Source organism: Vigna umbellata, chromosome 2, assembly GCF_029865625.1.
Source record: "Vigna umbellata cultivar VRB3 chromosome 2, Vumbellata_1.0, whole genome shotgun sequence".
Classification (NCBI taxonomy): domain Eukaryota; kingdom Viridiplantae; phylum Streptophyta; class Magnoliopsida; order Fabales; family Fabaceae; genus Vigna; species Vigna umbellata.
The window spans coordinates 36,831,189-36,848,518 of record NC_142166.1 but is presented as its reverse complement, the minus strand read 5'-3'; the positions used below and the strand labels follow the sequence as shown (position 1 = coordinate 36,848,518).

The following is a 17,330-nucleotide window of genomic DNA, read 5'->3' as shown; positions in this document are numbered from 1 at the left end:
TATTTTGAAGCAACATAACTTAATATTCCCTTTATTGTCACCAATAACTAACGACCCGTCCAATGCTAACTGTCACTGGGAATAGGAAATCAACACTTCTCTTACACAAACTAAACATTGCAAAGTTCAAAATAACTAGCACAACATATAGATCAACTGGCCTAGCTGCTCCATCTACAGCTTTGAGGCTGCGTCTTTGTCTAAGAACCATTTCAACTCCCCTTCAGGGGAAACCAATGCAACAGGAAGCTTAATAGGATTTTCAGATTTTCCTAACACGGAGTGAATTGCATCTGCTTCCTTCTTGCCAGTCACCACAAGCGCTGCGTAAGCAGAGGCATTAATCACTGGAAATGTGAGAGTTATTCTTTCTGGGGGTGGTTTGGGTGAGTCCTTGATGAAGGTAACCCATCTTTTATTCTCCTGCACAAGAGGATGCCCTGGGAACAAAGAAGCTACGTGGCCATCAGGGCCCATGCCCAGCAGCACCAGATCAAATTTTGGAAATCCACTGCTCGGTGATAAAGTAATCAAATTTTTGTCGACCAATTCTCTGATACGTGTCTCATAGTCATCGGCTGCTTCCTCAGCTGAAAGAGTATCATTGATTGCATACACATTGCCCGGAGGAATTGGTACCTGCCACGAGAACCAAGATGGAAGTACCAACATGTTAGATTGACAAAAAAATTATGCTGATGACGACCATACAATATTCAAAAGTATCAAAGTATGCAGAAAAAATAATTCTCAATCTTGCAAAAATATGAGGAGCAGAAATAATAGAAGATGAACATCAATATTTTTATCGTGGGAAATCCTCTCAATCTGAAAAATAAAAATTCACTGGCAACCGAGTCAATCATGCTCCATTAAGATCAAATGGGTACAAGAGAATCAAACTAAAAGTACAAACAACTGCCTTCAACCACTCATTACATCAAAACAATAATACTCTCAAATATGAATAACAGAAAAAGAAACTTAAAGTAGAACAACCATGCGGAACGATTTCACTAACCAAAGACTTCCAATGAAGGATCCTAACTGTCAAAATAAAAAACCATATGCCACGAATCTTCTGTCAAAATTTCATTATGATCCAAAAGGTAACTATGTGAGAATCATAATTTTTACTGAGATGACTCCGTAAATATGTCAATCATTTTTCTCTCTCCTTTCTCTATTCTAAATACTTTCTCTCGGTCAAGAAGATCCTCTTCACTTAGGTTAAGTGAAACAGAATGACCTTAACTAATTCAAACTTTTTAGATACATAATTAAAAATCCAACCCAACAAAGACTAAGAAGCTAGACAACATAGTCTGGTCACGCAATCATCTTTAAAGAAGACTGGCGAGAACTATTATAGCTCATAACTTGAAACTGAAGGCAGATTTTTTCCCTCTCTTGCGTCATCCCATAGGAATGCGTACGCTCAATAAACGTGTCAAACTAACACCGTACCTAGCAGCATCCAACAAAGGGGATTCATCCACCTGATCATCCACAATTAAGTAATCTCTGTATGAAATGCTTGTAGCCTTGTACTCGTCTACTTAGTTTCACGACTTCGTATATAATTTTAGTTTCCTACGATATTTTCGTAACATTCAGATTTGATATGAATTAGTTTAAAGGACTTGTTTGGTCATAGCTTACACTTATTTAGAAATCAACCTTTGCTGGAAAAAATATATATTTATAAAGACGTATGGAGACTAAAACTTAAGAAATATAATGAAAGAGACCACTTAATGTGTAGCAATATAAGGACAAAAACCTAAGCTTTTCTATCTGACCCATCTGGTTATACATGTTGGGTCTAAACGATTTACACTCTTTTTTGAAAACGCTCTCTTCTTTAAGCTGAAATTGATTCAAAATCCAAAATTTTTGTGACCCATTTCTTACTCAATGAATCTCTCTCATTTTCCCAGATTTCAATATATTTTAAACGATATAGTAAATAGCATGTTAGAAAATGTTTGTTACTAGTTTCCAGCCCTCCTCTTTGGTAGAATAGCAAAATATATGGTTAGGCCTCCTCCTAGTTCTCAATAAATTTTAACCTAGTGTACCGAATATTGCTACATGCTAGCGCTCTACTTTCTTAGAATAGTCAGTGACACGGTTAGGTTCCCCTGTGTCCCAGCCTTCAACAAATTATATAACCAATTGCAAACACTATATAAGAAAGTGCATTACTATTTGCAAGCACTCCCCTTTCTTAGATTAATGAAAGACAATGGATAGACACCCCGACCAAATGGAATCAGACTCCAGGGCATATGGTTGCACCCAAAACTTTGTGTTTGTTTGGGATAGTTTGATTCTTTAGGATTTGTCGGTGGCTTAAGCAAAAATGTGTCCATATTTCATGTTGTGTGCGATTCCAAAATGGGGTTCCTATCCTCAAACATGGACTGTTTTAACAATGGCTCGAATTCAGCTTAAAGAGATACATAACCCTGAACTAACCTCCTTTTTCTTTATCAACATTAACACCACAACACTTATCGAACATAAAACATTTTGATATGATATTGAAGGGTTAATGTAATTTTGAGTTTTTTTTTTTTCGTAATTTTTATTTTTTTCAATTAAATATGAGAAATAATGTTCATATAATAAGAATAAAAAACACTACTAGTAGATATTGTGAATTAATGTGGGCGTTGTGTATAAGAGGATATTACAATACACTTATAATATGATTGATTGAGATATATATGAATTCAAACAAAAACTGACGTGAGAGCAGCTTCTTGGAATTCCGAAGCCAAATTATATGCTTTTCCAAACTGGATATGACAATGGTTCCCCTATTTTGTCATCACAGTCTCCACAATTTGAGAACATGTTCGGCATAAACAAACAGCGCATATTCGAACTAAACAAACCATTTTCCAACATAAACAACACAAGTAAAAATACCTTGCAGAGAAGCCCATCTAAAGCAAGCTTGTAGTTACTATCTTCATGAGTCTTAGGCACGACCCTCTCATCCAGCCAAAACACTTGCCATTTGGACCATTCAATAGAATCAAGATAAGGCGATTCCGGCAATTTCCTGAGACCCAAACACAAAACACATTCGCATCAATCCAATTCAATTCAATCGAAACATTTCGTTCAAAGTGAGAACATTTTTATATGAAAAGTAACCCACCGGAGATACTCGATCATAGAGCCACCAGACAAGCAAACGGTGAAAGCCCCCCTTTCCGAAGTGAATTTATTGGAGAGATCGGCAACGTATTTGGCCAGAGAGACGGCAAGATCCTCTCCTTCGAATACCTCTACGGCAGCCTTGTTGGTTTCTGACATGGACGTGAGATTGACGCTAATTCCTTTGAATGTGAGGAGACGAGAGAAGAAGATGTGCGTTGAAGGTGGATGGAGATTGGTGTTGGGGAAGGAAGAGAATGCGAATCGCAAAGTGTTTGATTAGTATAGAATGGGTACAGAGCATGTCACTCCTCTGTTGGTGGTCTTCTTATAGGCGCGAATCAAATGGAACACACTCCGAGACAAAGCCTCTCTTCCATGCAACGTTTATGTTTTTTGGATAAATAATTACAAAATAAAATAAAAATTCTACCACTTACAATTTAAAATATTAATTATCTTAGAAACCTTAGTTGTTAAATCCATGATGATTTCTATATTATATTTTTAATCATTTTGTTTTTATCCCCTATATTTTAGATAAGACTTTGGTTGATGTTTTCAGTTTTAAAAATATTTAATTGAATCATTTACATTGCATAGGTTTCTCTTGATGTTTAAACGAGATTAAATTAATCTAGATAAAGAATTTATCTCAAATTAAATTATACCTCATTTATATTACGTTATTACATATGTGCTCTTTAAAGAAACTTGTTCTATTAATAAAAAATATTAAAAATATCATGTTTGCATTACATTACATATATTACGTATTTATTTTTAAAAGAAAATCTTTCCAACAGTAAAAGATAAAAAAAATATAAGAGATGAGTATATATTTGTGTGCTTATTTTAGGTTTAATTTTAAAATTTTAATTAATTTTTTTAAAAATATTGATTTAAATAAAATTTGTGATAATTAAACTTATTAAATTGTGGAATAAAATCTCTTAAAAAGATATTTTTAATTATATAAATTATATTTTGAATATTATAATATTTATAATTGAAGTTAAATTTGATTGATTGAAAATGTAAAAATAAATTGTTTCAAGCATCTAATTTTTATATTCTCACCCCTCTACCACTTATAATATCATATCTTTTTTATATTGCCATATGACCATCTTCCACTCATAACAACCCCTAATTTTTTATATTCTCACCCCTCTACCACTCATAAAATTAGATCTTTTTGGATGTTGTCATGTGACAATCTTCCATTTATGAATATGGTCAACAAACTCCATAATTTTTCTATTCCCATCCCTCTCCACTCAAAATCAAATCTTTTAAAATGTTTTTATGTGACAATCTTCTATATTCATAAATCTGATAATCAGAAAGTTCTCATATGATATTTATCCACAACACATAAATTTGACTAAACTAGTCCAACAAGAGGACCTAAAATGTAAATATTAATATTTTTTAGGTTTCTCTACAATTTTGGACTAAATTGAAAATAAAGCAAAATTCAATTATTAATAATTTATTAAATATTTTATAAAAATAATTAATTAAATTATATTTAAAATTATCAATAAAAAATATTTGTCTAATATTTTTTAAAACTTACGGAATATTTGAAATTTAGGTTCTCTTAATCGATTTGAATGGTTTAACCTAATAGGGAATTGTCCAATGAAAGACTCTCACGTGACAATTTCTCTTTCTATCAAAATTAAGGTAGATGAAGATCTAGTGTTGGTTCGTTCCTTGTTCTTATAGTAACTTGTCTGATTTTTCTATAGGTGAGGTTGTGATGTTTGTGTGGTGGCACAAGATGATTGCGTGACAGACACAATTTGGCTTACTTATTAAGTTGTTGGTTTGCGATTTCTAGGTTAGACAACAATGATTGCAATACTATTTTTTTTTTTTGTTTCAGATATGTGATTTGAGGTTTGAGTGGGGAGATCTAGTTGGCTGTGAGTGTTAATTTTCATGGTGGACAAAGGAGTGTTTCTCCCTACACCTCACCTGTTTCGTCCTATACCTCCAACTTTTATTTAATTTTCATCTTTGCTCCTGTTGCAATTCCAACACAGACTGCCGCGTTTTGAACGTTGGTTGAATGTCACTGCATTTCGAATTGCGATTCTGACTATATTGAATTCCTTCCATTTGGCTTGTTGCTTCATGCTTGCAGATGCTTGTTTATGAATTTATGTATAATGCTACATTGAGGGATCACCTTTCTGGTATAAATTATGCTCTTATTTTCTAATATTCTGAATTTATTAAGATTTTGGTTTCATTGCATTATTATGATGAACGAGTAGCCATATATGCTTTGAACATATTACTTGTCTCGAAGCCCAACATACATTGTTGTGTGCCTAATTTCCTTTAAAAGATGTCTCTCTTAAGAGTAAGCCTATGGTTTACAGTTATAGCGAAAGAACCCCTAACTTTTGCCATGAGATTGAAGATTGCACTAGGGATAGCTAAAGAACCGCAATTCGAAAATGCGGTAACATTTAACCGGCATTGAAAATGCAGCAACCGACATTAGAAGTGCGACAAAGACAAAAGTGAAAATTAAATAAAAATTGGAGGTGCAAGACAAAACAGGTGAGGTGCAGAGAGAAACACTCTCGACAAAGATGACATGTTAGTTCGCAACATGTGTGTTTTGAATATTATGGTGCTATACTATCATGATGCGGTGACGATAGTGGTTATGGAGGAACGGTGGTGGTTATGGAAGAACGAAGTTGACATATTGTGGTTGATTGGAGTGTAGTCTAATGGTGGCAGCCAGGAATTTTGTTGGATGGTAAGAGGTTGAAAATGATGGACATGTGGTAGCATCACATTGACTAGATTTATGAGTGAAAGATTGCCCTTTGACAACATATTAAAGGATATGATTTTGAGTGGTAAGAGGGGTGAGAATAGGGAAATAAGAAAGTCTAATAGCAAAAGTTAATTTTGTGACCCAATTTTTATAAAATGGAGTGTATAAGTCAAATAGGAGTGTAGAACAAATTTTTCCAAAATTTGTTAATTTTTTGTCTTATTCATTTCCACATTGATTAGTCCTTTCTTACCTTTAATTTTCAGCCCCGTGATTCTTTCCATAATTTGTATATATGGTAGTGTTTCACATATACAAAATACAACAGGCAAGGTAGCAAAAAGCTCCACGTGAAAGTACCAGTAGAGGTCAACACATGACAGCACTGATTTTGGGAAAGGGTGATAATAAAAACCATTAAGTTCAAGTGATTATTTGATTCATTTCAACTATAAGGATAGAAAAGTGGCCTTTAAATCGAATGAACCCTGTCCAATGCAAAAACTATCACTGACAATAGGAAATTAAGCACTTATCATACGCAAACTCAAAATTGCAAAGGTGAATAACTAGCACAACATATAGATCAACTGGCTTAGCTGCTGCATCTACAGCTTTGAGGCTGCATCTTTGTCTAAGAACCATTTCAACTCCCCTTCAGGGGAAACCAATCCAGCAGGAAGCTTAACAGAATTTTGAGATTTTCCTAACACAGAGTGAACTGCATCTGCTTTACCCTTGCCAGTCACCACAAGCGCTGCGTAAGCAGAGGCATTAATCACTGGAAAGGTGAAAGTTATTCTCTCCGGGGGTGGTTTAGGGGAGTCCTTGATGAAGGTAACCCATCTTTCATTCTCCTGCACAAGAGGATGCCCTGGGAACAAAGAAGCTACGTGGCCATCAGGGCCCATGCCCAGCAGCACCAGATCAAATTTTGGAAATCCACTGCTCGGTGATAAAGTAATCACACTGCTATTGACCAATTCTCTGAGACATGTCTCATAATCATCGGCTGCTCCCTCAGCTGAAAGGGTATCATTGATTGCATGCACATTGCCCGGAGGAATTGGTACCTGCCACGAGAACCAGGATGGAAGTACCAACAGGTTAGATTGACAAAATAGATTGCTGATGGAAGCTAGACAACATAATCTGGTCACGCAGTCATCGTAAAGAACATTACTCAGAAAAAATATAGCTCATAACTTGAAACAGAAGGCCATTTTTTCCCTCTCGTGCATCATTTTATACGAATGAGATATACACTCACTAAGCATTACTATGCAGCATCCAACAAAGGGGATTCATCCACCTGGTCATCCACAATTAAGTAATCTCTCCATGAAATGCTTGTAGCCTTGTACTCACCCATTTACTTTCACAATTTCACATATATTTTTAGCCTCCTTTGATATTTTCATAACATTCAGGTTCCAAATGAATTAGTTTAAAGGAATTGTTTGGTCATAGGTTACACTTATTTAGAAATCAATTGATAAAAAAAAGAAACTTAAGAAATATAATGACAGAGACTAATATGTACTAATATTGTAAGCAATAAAACCTAAGTTTTTTTTCATCTGAGCTATCTGGTGGCACATGTAGGGACTAAATGGTTACTTTAAAACTACTACTTAGAGAGAAATTATAGCCATATACTCCTTTGAAATTGATTCAAAATCCCAACATTTTGTGACCCATTTCTAACTCAGTGAATCTCTCTCGTATTTTCCTAGATTTCAATATATTTTAATCAATTGTAAGTAGTGCGTTAGAGCAAGTTTGTTACTAGTTTCCAGAACCCCTCTTTTGCAGAATAGCAAAATATATGGTTAGGTGTATTCCTAGTTCTCAATAAATTTTAACCAAGTGTACCGAGTATGTTAGAAAAAACGTATGTTGCTACTTGCTAGCACTTTCTTATACATAATTAGGTCCTCCCCCTCCCCTAGTTTCCAAGAAATTTTAAACAATAGTAGACACTGTTGGAAAGTATATTACTACTTGCTAGCACTCCCATTTCTTAGACTAATAAAAGACATGGCTAGACACAGCCAACAAATGGAGTTAAACTCCAGAGCTCCAATCTCAGGCCTCCTCAGGACATAGGTTGCACCCAAAACCTTGTGTCTGTTTGGAAAAGCTTGATTCTTTGGGATTTGTGGGTGGCTTACATGTCATGTTGTATGCGATTCCAAAATGGGGTTCCCATCCACACACATGGACTGTTTTAACATTGGTTTCAATTGAACTCAAGGAGACACATAACCCTGAACTAATCTCCTTTTCCCATTTTTTTTTCCTCAACATTAACCCCAACACTTAAGGAACAAAAAACATTCTCAAAAATTTGAGAAACATGTTCAACCTAAATAAACCATTTTCCAACATAAAAAACACAAGTAAATCTACCTTGCAGAGAAGCCCATCTAAAGCAAGCTTGTAGTTACTATCTTCATGCGTCTTCGGCACGACCCTCTCATCCAGCCAAAACACATGCCATTTGGACCATTCAAGAGAATCATAGTAGGGCGGCTCCAGTAGTTTTCTGAGACCCAAACAGAAAAGACATTCACTTTAATCCAATCCAATTGAATCGAATCACGCTTAGGTTGAAACTGAGAACATTTTCATATGAAAAAGAACCCTCACCCGAGAAACTTGATCAAAGAGCCACCAGACAAGCAAACGGTGAAAGCCCCCCTTTCCGAAGTGAACTTATTGGAGAGATCGGCGACGTATTTGGCCAGAGAGACAGCAAGATCCTCCTGTTCGAAGACCTCGATGACAACGTTGTTGGTCCCCGCCATCGACGCTTTAAGCGGGGCTGGAAAGCTCTTGGGATTGAAGCTAAGCCCTTTGAATGAGAGGGGGCGAGAAAAGAAGATGTGGCTTGAGGGTGGTTGGAGACTGGTGTTGGGGAAGGAAGAGAGTGCGAATCGCAGAGTGTTTGATGAGAGTGTAGAATAGATAGAAGCCATACCTCAGTGGGTAGAGTATTCTTATAAGCTCACTGAAACAAATCAATTGGTACAGTGGCAGTAACAAAGTCTACGTTTCCTTTCTTTTCTTCTCTTCCACCATTTTTCCTTCTTTATTCAGCATGCCATACAATGGTGGGAGTTTATTCCTATGCATTCTTAAGGGTTCTTCGTCATTTTTGTGGGGTTAATAACTTAATTTATATTTTTGTGACTTTTATTGTATTACATTATTTTTTAATATCTCGTGTTAATTTTTTTAGACAATTCTTTTGTATAAAACCCTCACTTTGATAATACTTTTAATACCTCGTCTTTTAAAAGTATTATTTTCGTCATTGATATGTTAGTGAGGTAAATCTAGAATGACATAAAAACATATAATTATATAAATAAATTTTTATTTTTTTAGAAAAAGTATATTATTAAGTAATTGAAATTGTAATTTATTTTTTACTTTTCGATTTAAATTATTATATTAAATTTATTTTTACTATCTTAAATTTTTCATGTAATACCATTTAGTAAAAAAGTTTAATTGCATTAATTTGTAATGTTAAATTTGTTTTTCATAAAGAATTACAAAATAATCTATTAAATATTAAAAAAATACAATAATTTATATAAATATTTAATACATGTAATTAAAATTTAAAAATATATAAAAAGTATATTAAAATGTAAGAGATAATAATAGAAAGAATTAAATAAACTGTACATTATAATTTTAAAAACTAATTGAAATGGTTTATAATTTATGATGCATGTAAGTTAGTCTTCCAACATGTGTTTTTCAATCTTCTTTTTTAGTTTATTGTTAACTAAGGGTGCTAAATGCTTATCTTGATCATAATATTGTGGTTTATAAGTATATCTATAGTAATATGAGATGAGACAGGGGTTGTTTGCGTTTTATAGCGGTTAGAGCTCTCCATCAAGTAAGAGAAGCTAATAATTTCTTTAATTTGTGATAATAAGTATAAATCTGTGTTATAGGTTTGGCATGTTGTGAAATTGAGGTTTGGTTTGATGAATTATTGATGATATGTATTGGTTTGTTGTTGAATGATTTATGAATTTGAACTTTAGTGTTTATATGATGAGATGTTTACTGATGTTAATTTTGATGTTCAATGAAGGATAAATTGTTTTGGAACTTTAGGTAATTGGGTTGATTTAATGGACCGGAGTTACTAATCAAATGAGCCTATTTGTATCAAATATGAAGGATAAACATGTTTTGAAATCAATTATAGTGTCAAAGATACAAATTGAATCATTTGAATAGGTTTTGTGTGCATCTAGATCAAAAATTGAAGTTGCTAAACTTCTGGTTGGTGCTCAGTTGCAGCCAATGATGCTCAAGCGCCAGAAAGTCGAGAGCTTTAGCGCTCAGCGGTACCAAGGTGGTGCTTAGACGCTAGTTTTGCGCAAAAAATGGCGCTCAACGGCAAGGATGTGCCGCTCACACCAAGATTCTTTTCCAATTCTACGTGTTGTCGCAATTCTTCTGATTCTATGGTTTCTTTTAATGTTTTTTTGGTACTTAAGCTTACTAGAAATGATATGAGATACACTTTTAATGTATGTATGTTTAAAATATTATGTAAAGTTAGTGATAAGTTATGCATGTCTTGTGAATGGAAATGATGAAAGTGTATTCAGTTTGAGTATGTGGTGAAAGGAATTCCATGGGAAAGATTTTTATGTTGTGTTATGCTCATGTGTAATGTATTCTTGTAGGAGCTTTGAAATGAGGAGATGTTTCTTACACTCTAATATCCATTTAACCTTAATTAGAGAAGGGTGATTATGTCGTGAAGAGTAACAAGAAATCAGCTTAGGGTCAGTTTAACCATAGGTGTTTGACAAATTAACCTTGTGTGGTAGTTTGGGTGGTATGTTGTTTTACCACACATGCGTAGGTTTCCCAATAGTTCGACTCATGTATCTGGATGGTCAAAGTCTAAAGTCTAGGTATATGTATCTAAATTGGATGATAAAATTGTTATGTTATGAATTTATTGAATTACATATCTTGATTCTTTTATAATTTAGCTTACTTTGTTGCTTGTGTTTTGTTTGTTGGTTTAAATCTTCCTTTTTGACAATAATCACCTAATTGGTGTGAGCAGAGGAAGATATTTCAGTTGAATAGGTGTTGGGTGTTGAGGATGTTGATGTCTAGATAGTTAGAGTAGTATTGGTTTAATTTTAACTATTTTGAATAAACTTTAGTTTATGATTATATAATCTTAGAAAATAGAATGTCTTATATATAAAGTTTGAATTATGGTTATATTTTGGATAAATGTAATCATATTTTATGTTTCCTTCTAGCTTAACTGATCATGTTTATTGAATATGTGATAATTCTATAATAATGTTAAAACTATGAATCTGGGATGTTACAATTCACCTTAAAAGTTTCTATACTTACTTTTAACTTTTAATGTGACTAATTTTTAACAATTTAAAAGTATATTTACTTTTAACAAAGTGGTCCAATCTGAATACTAGGAACGCAATTTTAAATATGAAAGCATAAACAACATCTACTACAATACTTTGTTAAAAAAAAACCAACAATTTTTCACATGTTTCAAAACATCAGCATGTTTAATAAGGAAATTTTTATTTAACACTATGAACATTGGGGTGTCTCATAAAATCTAAAATTATAAGTATCTAATCCATGCATTAAAGAAATGAGATGATGACAAAGTTAAACTAAGGGTTAATTTAAGTAAATGGAGTGGAGCATAAGACTTTAGATGGAGTTAAATACAAAAAAAATTCCAACATTTCTACTTAACTATTATATATATATATATATATATATATATATATATATATATATATATATATATATATATATATATTGGTGGATTTATGTGTATAACAAGGTGTGTAGATACATCGTGTAATTTTATTAAAATTATTACTAAGTATTTAAAAAATATATATTTTGTCTCGCTCACCTTGTTATACACATAAATCCACCAAAATATATATATATATATATATATATATATATATATATATATATATATATATATATATATATATATATATTGTATAAAGTAAGAGGTTTTGTACATGTCATATGACCTCCCATCTCACACTATTGTATCTTAGGAACCAAGTCATCCTTAATGACAAGGTAAATTCCTTCTACCTACAAGACACAATTCCTTTTCACCTCCCAGATTATAGAGGAACCTCCATCAAATCTCATCACTCAATATTTTTCTTTATGTAGGTTTAGTATTAGTAGAATCAGAATAACCTCATTCTTAAAATCCCCATTTAATAAAACTATAGTATTTTTTTCATGAAAATAACTACATCCACATAAATCATATATCAGATTAACAATCCCACAATAGATATAACACTCAAACTCCACTATGTCTGACACATATCAAAAGTAGATATTGGACAACACTCACACCCTACTTGCCCATACACATCCATCGTTGGTTTTGGCTAACACTTTGACTCTGCTTGAGCTCACGCACATATATAGTAAATTTTGGCTAACACATAGACTTTATTTAGCCTCACACATCCACATATTTTTATTTTAAAACGTTAAAATCATTTTTTTAAAATCATTTTTTCGCTTAGTAAGCTACTAGCCTGCCCGATGAGATAAAGCTTTATTTTTCATACTTAGTCTTACCAAACAAACATCCTTGCTCACTCATTGAGACACATTTAAAGGTGTACTCACTCAGTGAACAATTGGCTCACCCGATGACTAATCCCTTTTTAACTCTCTGAAATTTTATATCTCATATTTAACTTAACTTAGTCAACAAGTATTTGAATCTCTCAACTAAATAATGCACATTAGACTATTCTCGCCTAACTATGCAACTACTTAAACTATTTGAATTTTAATAAAATGAATTTCACTCGACGCGCAAAACCTTGAGAGCCTTATTTATAAGGTTTGCCTGGTGAGTAGGGCGACCAAATGATAACGTTAATTCTTACCATTATCTGAGTCTCATTTTCTTGGCAAAATCAACTCTTTTCTAGCGTGAAACTTGTTTAATCCTATTTTTTATCTTGCTTTTATAAATAATTGTATTTTTTGATTGGGGAAGTTAAACCTACCCTTTATATCTTTGCTTTTGATGATGAACAAAAGAATGATTTTGTGGTTTCTTGCACAACAAATGACATAACAATTGTTTTATTTTTATCTTGTTTGTGCTTGATATATGAATTCATTATTGTTAAATGAATCATGCTTAAAACAGATTAATAATCACATTTCTTGTTGAAATAATCGATTAAACATAGTATATAATCTGTTAGATTTCACCAATTCACTTAGTATGCTTAAAAGGGACAAATTGTTCTGTAGTAATCAATTATACATGGTATCTAATCAATTAAAATAGAAAGCATGCCATAATATGCTTCATAAGTGATATAATTTTTTTAAAATGGAAATTGGATAGACAATTTGACTAAGTGTTGTAATAATCGATTACATAAGTTGTGTAATTGATTAAATCAGTTTACTTTGTCTAATCCTTTACATTTATAGCCTGAATTGAATTCATAACTGACTTATGTGATTAAATAATCAATTACATGTTGAAGATAATATGTTAAAACATAAGCAAAAACTTAACAGATTACATAAAAACCTTAATCGATTATATTGCGTCAGGATTAAAAAAATCCTATACATACATATATATATATATATATATATACATATATACATACATATATATATGTATATATATATATATGTATATATATGTATGTATATATGTATATATATATATATATATATACATATATATATGTACATATATATATACATATATATATGTATATATATGTATATATATATATATGTATATATATATATATATATATATATATATATATATATATATATATGCGTCTTGAGACCTGTTTCAAAATAAGAATTTGCTATCAATTTTAAAAACTAACATTTTCATTGAGTTTTGATTACAGGAGCATTCAAGAAGTGATCTTGGAGAATCAAGGCTTCATCGGAAGATTACCCATCAAGATTCTTTCAAGAAAATGTGCTTAAATTGTTATGATTTGATCTACACTAGAGGAGTGTGACTTGGAGATCAAATTCATCATAAACAATATGTGATTGTGTACCTGTGCGGGTTTGCCAGGGGTGAGAGTTGTGATTTTTCTCGGTTGTTGTAAGAGAGTGAGGTTATTCATCTCTTGTATTGCTATATTGATTTTGAGTGTGGAGAGGAGTGCATTGAGATAGGTATCTCTGTATTTCTGTAAACTTAATCAATTATAGTGGATTCCCTTCAACTAAGGTTGTTGAAGGAGGACTGGATGTAGACTTATGATTAGCCGAACCAGTATAGATTATTTGTATTGATCTTTCTTTACTCTTTCTCTTTTGTTGTTGATTCGTCACTTTTTGTTTATTGATTTCAAGAAAGCCAAAGAACTTAAAGATTTTGAAAATATCATTTTAAAAAGGGCTAATCCAATTCACTCCACTTCTTGGCTTGAGATATAAGGCATTTATTTTCTTACAGTATTCATGGCTACACTTATTAAATATCACCATTAATCCCCTTGTTTTGTAGGCTAATTTTTTGCTTTGGAAGAACCTCCACAAAATCAAGACACTAACACCTAGGAAAAGCATAAAGAACATCAAAAGCAAGAACCTAAGAAGTGTAGAGTGGCGCCCAGGTGCCCATCCCTTGGCACTGAGCGGCAAATGCTTTGTAGAGCTCGTGCTTGGGCACACCTCTCTGAGCGCCGAGTGCCAAATGCTTTGCAAGGCTCACGCCTGGGCACCCTTCTCTAGGCGTTGAGCGTCAAATGTTGGGCATCTCTTGTGCTTGGGTGCCTCTCCATGGGCGTTAAGCGCCACTTTTGCTGATGTGGCATACTTGACCTATTTAGCTCTAAAACGCATGGGAAGTTGTATCTTTTGGTGGATGGACACGAAAATACTCTCTCAGAGAGCTTCAAGGCTAGCTTGGGTGTGTGGGAACATTCCTTTCTTCTTCATTGGGTCTCCACCTTCTTCTATTTCTTCCATTTATAAGCTTGAGCTCTCCATGATAATGAAGAGCTAACTTCATTCTTGTTGGGGATAAATGTAGCCACTGAACTCTTATGTAATATGAAGATGTTTTGAATATATTTATTGCCTCTTTCATTAAATGCTAATAGTTTTTTTCCTTCACTTAATGCTTGTTATGGTTTGGCTACTCATAGCTTGATATTTGGTTTGTTTTACATTGGAAAATATCTTGTGAACCTGGACTAGGAATAAGCTACCTAAAGGAAATTGTATATAGGAATAAAACTTGGACCTTTAGTTGCCTTAAATCTTAATTCTTAAAGTGGAGCTGCTTATTATGGTTTTTAAGAGATTGAAGTCTAATAAGGAAGAATAGGCTCTTTCTACCGAGGAATGAGTTTTGAGTAAACGAAGTAGATTGGTGTTAGCATCTTAATGAAGATGACGTGTTTTTACATGTATAAGAGTGAAGTAGGTAAAATCTTACCCAACAATACCAATTCATATAATTTATAATCTAATTTATAATTTATAATCTAATGCCATTTAAAATCTTACTATTTATACATCATATTTATTTTAATTGCACCCAAAAACTCATTTAATGAAATTATTCTTTAGTCTTTATTAGTTAAGCAATTATACGATTGTTTGGTGTTACATGAGTCTCTTGGGAAACAATATCCAGTCTTACAGGTTTATTACTTAAACGATTTGGTACGCTTGCCAAAGAGTTAACACCTAATAAGCTATCTGAGTTTTTAAATCCTTATCCCAAATAATCTCATAAACATAAAACAAACTATATGAACTCAAATAAAAATCATATTACACTATTCTTACAATCAATTTATTCAAACTAAAAATACTAGTAAACCACAAATTAACTTCCCTGACAGATTAAGCCTATTGGTTTTATTTAAGTTCTAAACATCTTCATTTACATTTAATAAACAAATTAGCTTCCCTGACATAAATTAAGCCTATTGGTTTTATTTAGGTTTAATAGCCTATTTTGTCCCTAGTTTTGCTCCATTATGTCAATTAGGTCCCTACTTTAACAAAAAGTGTCTAGTTAGTCCTTACTTAGTAATTTTTGTGTCAACATCGTTCCTTCCGTTAAAAAGAAAATAACGGAGTTAATAGTATGATGATATGGCAGTTCCATATCAAATCTTTTTTTTAATTTTTGGGCCACCTAATCCCTCTTGCCATGTCAGATTTGCCTTCCCCAAATAGTAGAAACCCTAATTCCTCCACTGTGAACCAAACCCTATCCGCCACCTCCACCTTGTCGTGCCGCAACAGTGGAGTCCAAAGCTTATCCAACTAAGTCGTCGCCACCCACACCGTCAATGCCGCAAAGCCGCAACGAACTGTTAGCCGCTGTGATACAACCTTCCGCCATCAACATTGTAAGACTCGTATAAATAAAATGATTTCTTTTTAAATATTTTATTTTATGGTATTAAATAATAAATCGTGATGTGAAACAATGTTGAGAAATATTTAAGGAAGAGAAGAAAATTAAATTAATATTGGTGTTATATTAATTTTCGAAAAAGGTTGAAAGAGTATTTAAGTATAATTGTTTGCACTATTATATTTGTGGATGGAGCCTGGTCTAGTGGTTGTTGTGAGTGTGCTTGAAAGGGGTTTGTGCCTGGTCTCAAGACCAAGCCCTCCTAAGACCAAAAAGGCTCCTAGCTCTTTTTAAGTTCCACCTTAGCATGTGGGTCCCACATTGAGGTAAGAAAGAGGGAATTAAATGTTGTTGGCCATGAATAATTGGCATGCAACAACGTGAATGGCTTTCCAAAGCCTTATTTCTTTTAGTTTTCTTACTTTTACGAGGAAAGAGAAAGTGTATGTGGGGTATTAATATTTTATTACTTTGGAAAGAGAAAAATTGAATTTTTGGGGTTTTAGTTACACGGTAGTATTCCTACCTTCTTGGTTCTTTTGCTTTGCTTTACTTTATTTTATTAGATGTGAATTTGGATGGTTGGAGAGAGAAAAGCTAGGGAAATGGTGATGCCTTTATGTTGTTTACGTGAAAGGTTATAGGGTAGTGTATTTTCTACTTTGCATAGGTGTTAGGCACACTTTCTCTTAACTTTGGAAAGATTATAAGTGACCTTTGAATTCCTTGGGAGGTTACCCATTTAATAAGAGTTGTAGGCTACCTAAATTAATATTATGGAGGCACTTTAACACTACTACTTATCACCATTAATGTGAGGTTATTGGGATAACGAAGAGTTAGGAATGAGAATTTGAAGTTAGTGGTGTAGGGTGTCCT

At 33.0% G+C, this 17,330-nt stretch overlaps 2 protein-coding genes across 2 annotated transcripts; both read right to left on the bottom strand.

Annotated features, from left to right (window-relative positions):
- Positions 1-3,469, bottom strand: EMB2024 (NagB/RpiA/CoA transferase-like superfamily protein). The gene is made up of 3 exons (XM_088106669.1): positions 3,173-3,469; positions 2,938-3,073; positions 1-639 (listed from the first exon to the last, which is right to left on the bottom strand). The coding sequence occupies exons 1-3, from the start codon at positions 3,328-3,330 to the stop codon at positions 175-177; spliced, it is 759 nt and encodes a 252-aa protein (XP_087962795.1). The 5' UTR covers positions 3,331-3,469; the 3' UTR covers positions 1-174.
- A 2,925-nt stretch (positions 3,470-6,394) lies between these two features.
- Positions 6,395-9,100, bottom strand: LOC124824040 (putative 6-phosphogluconolactonase 4, chloroplastic). The gene is made up of 3 exons (XM_047296399.2): positions 8,630-9,100; positions 8,390-8,525; positions 6,395-7,050 (listed from the first exon to the last, which is right to left on the bottom strand). Exons 1-3 carry the CDS (start codon positions 8,956-8,958, stop codon positions 6,586-6,588), a joined length of 930 nt encoding a protein of 309 aa, XP_047152355.2. The 5' UTR covers positions 8,959-9,100; the 3' UTR covers positions 6,395-6,585.
- Between the last annotated feature and the right edge of the window lie 8,230 nt (positions 9,101-17,330).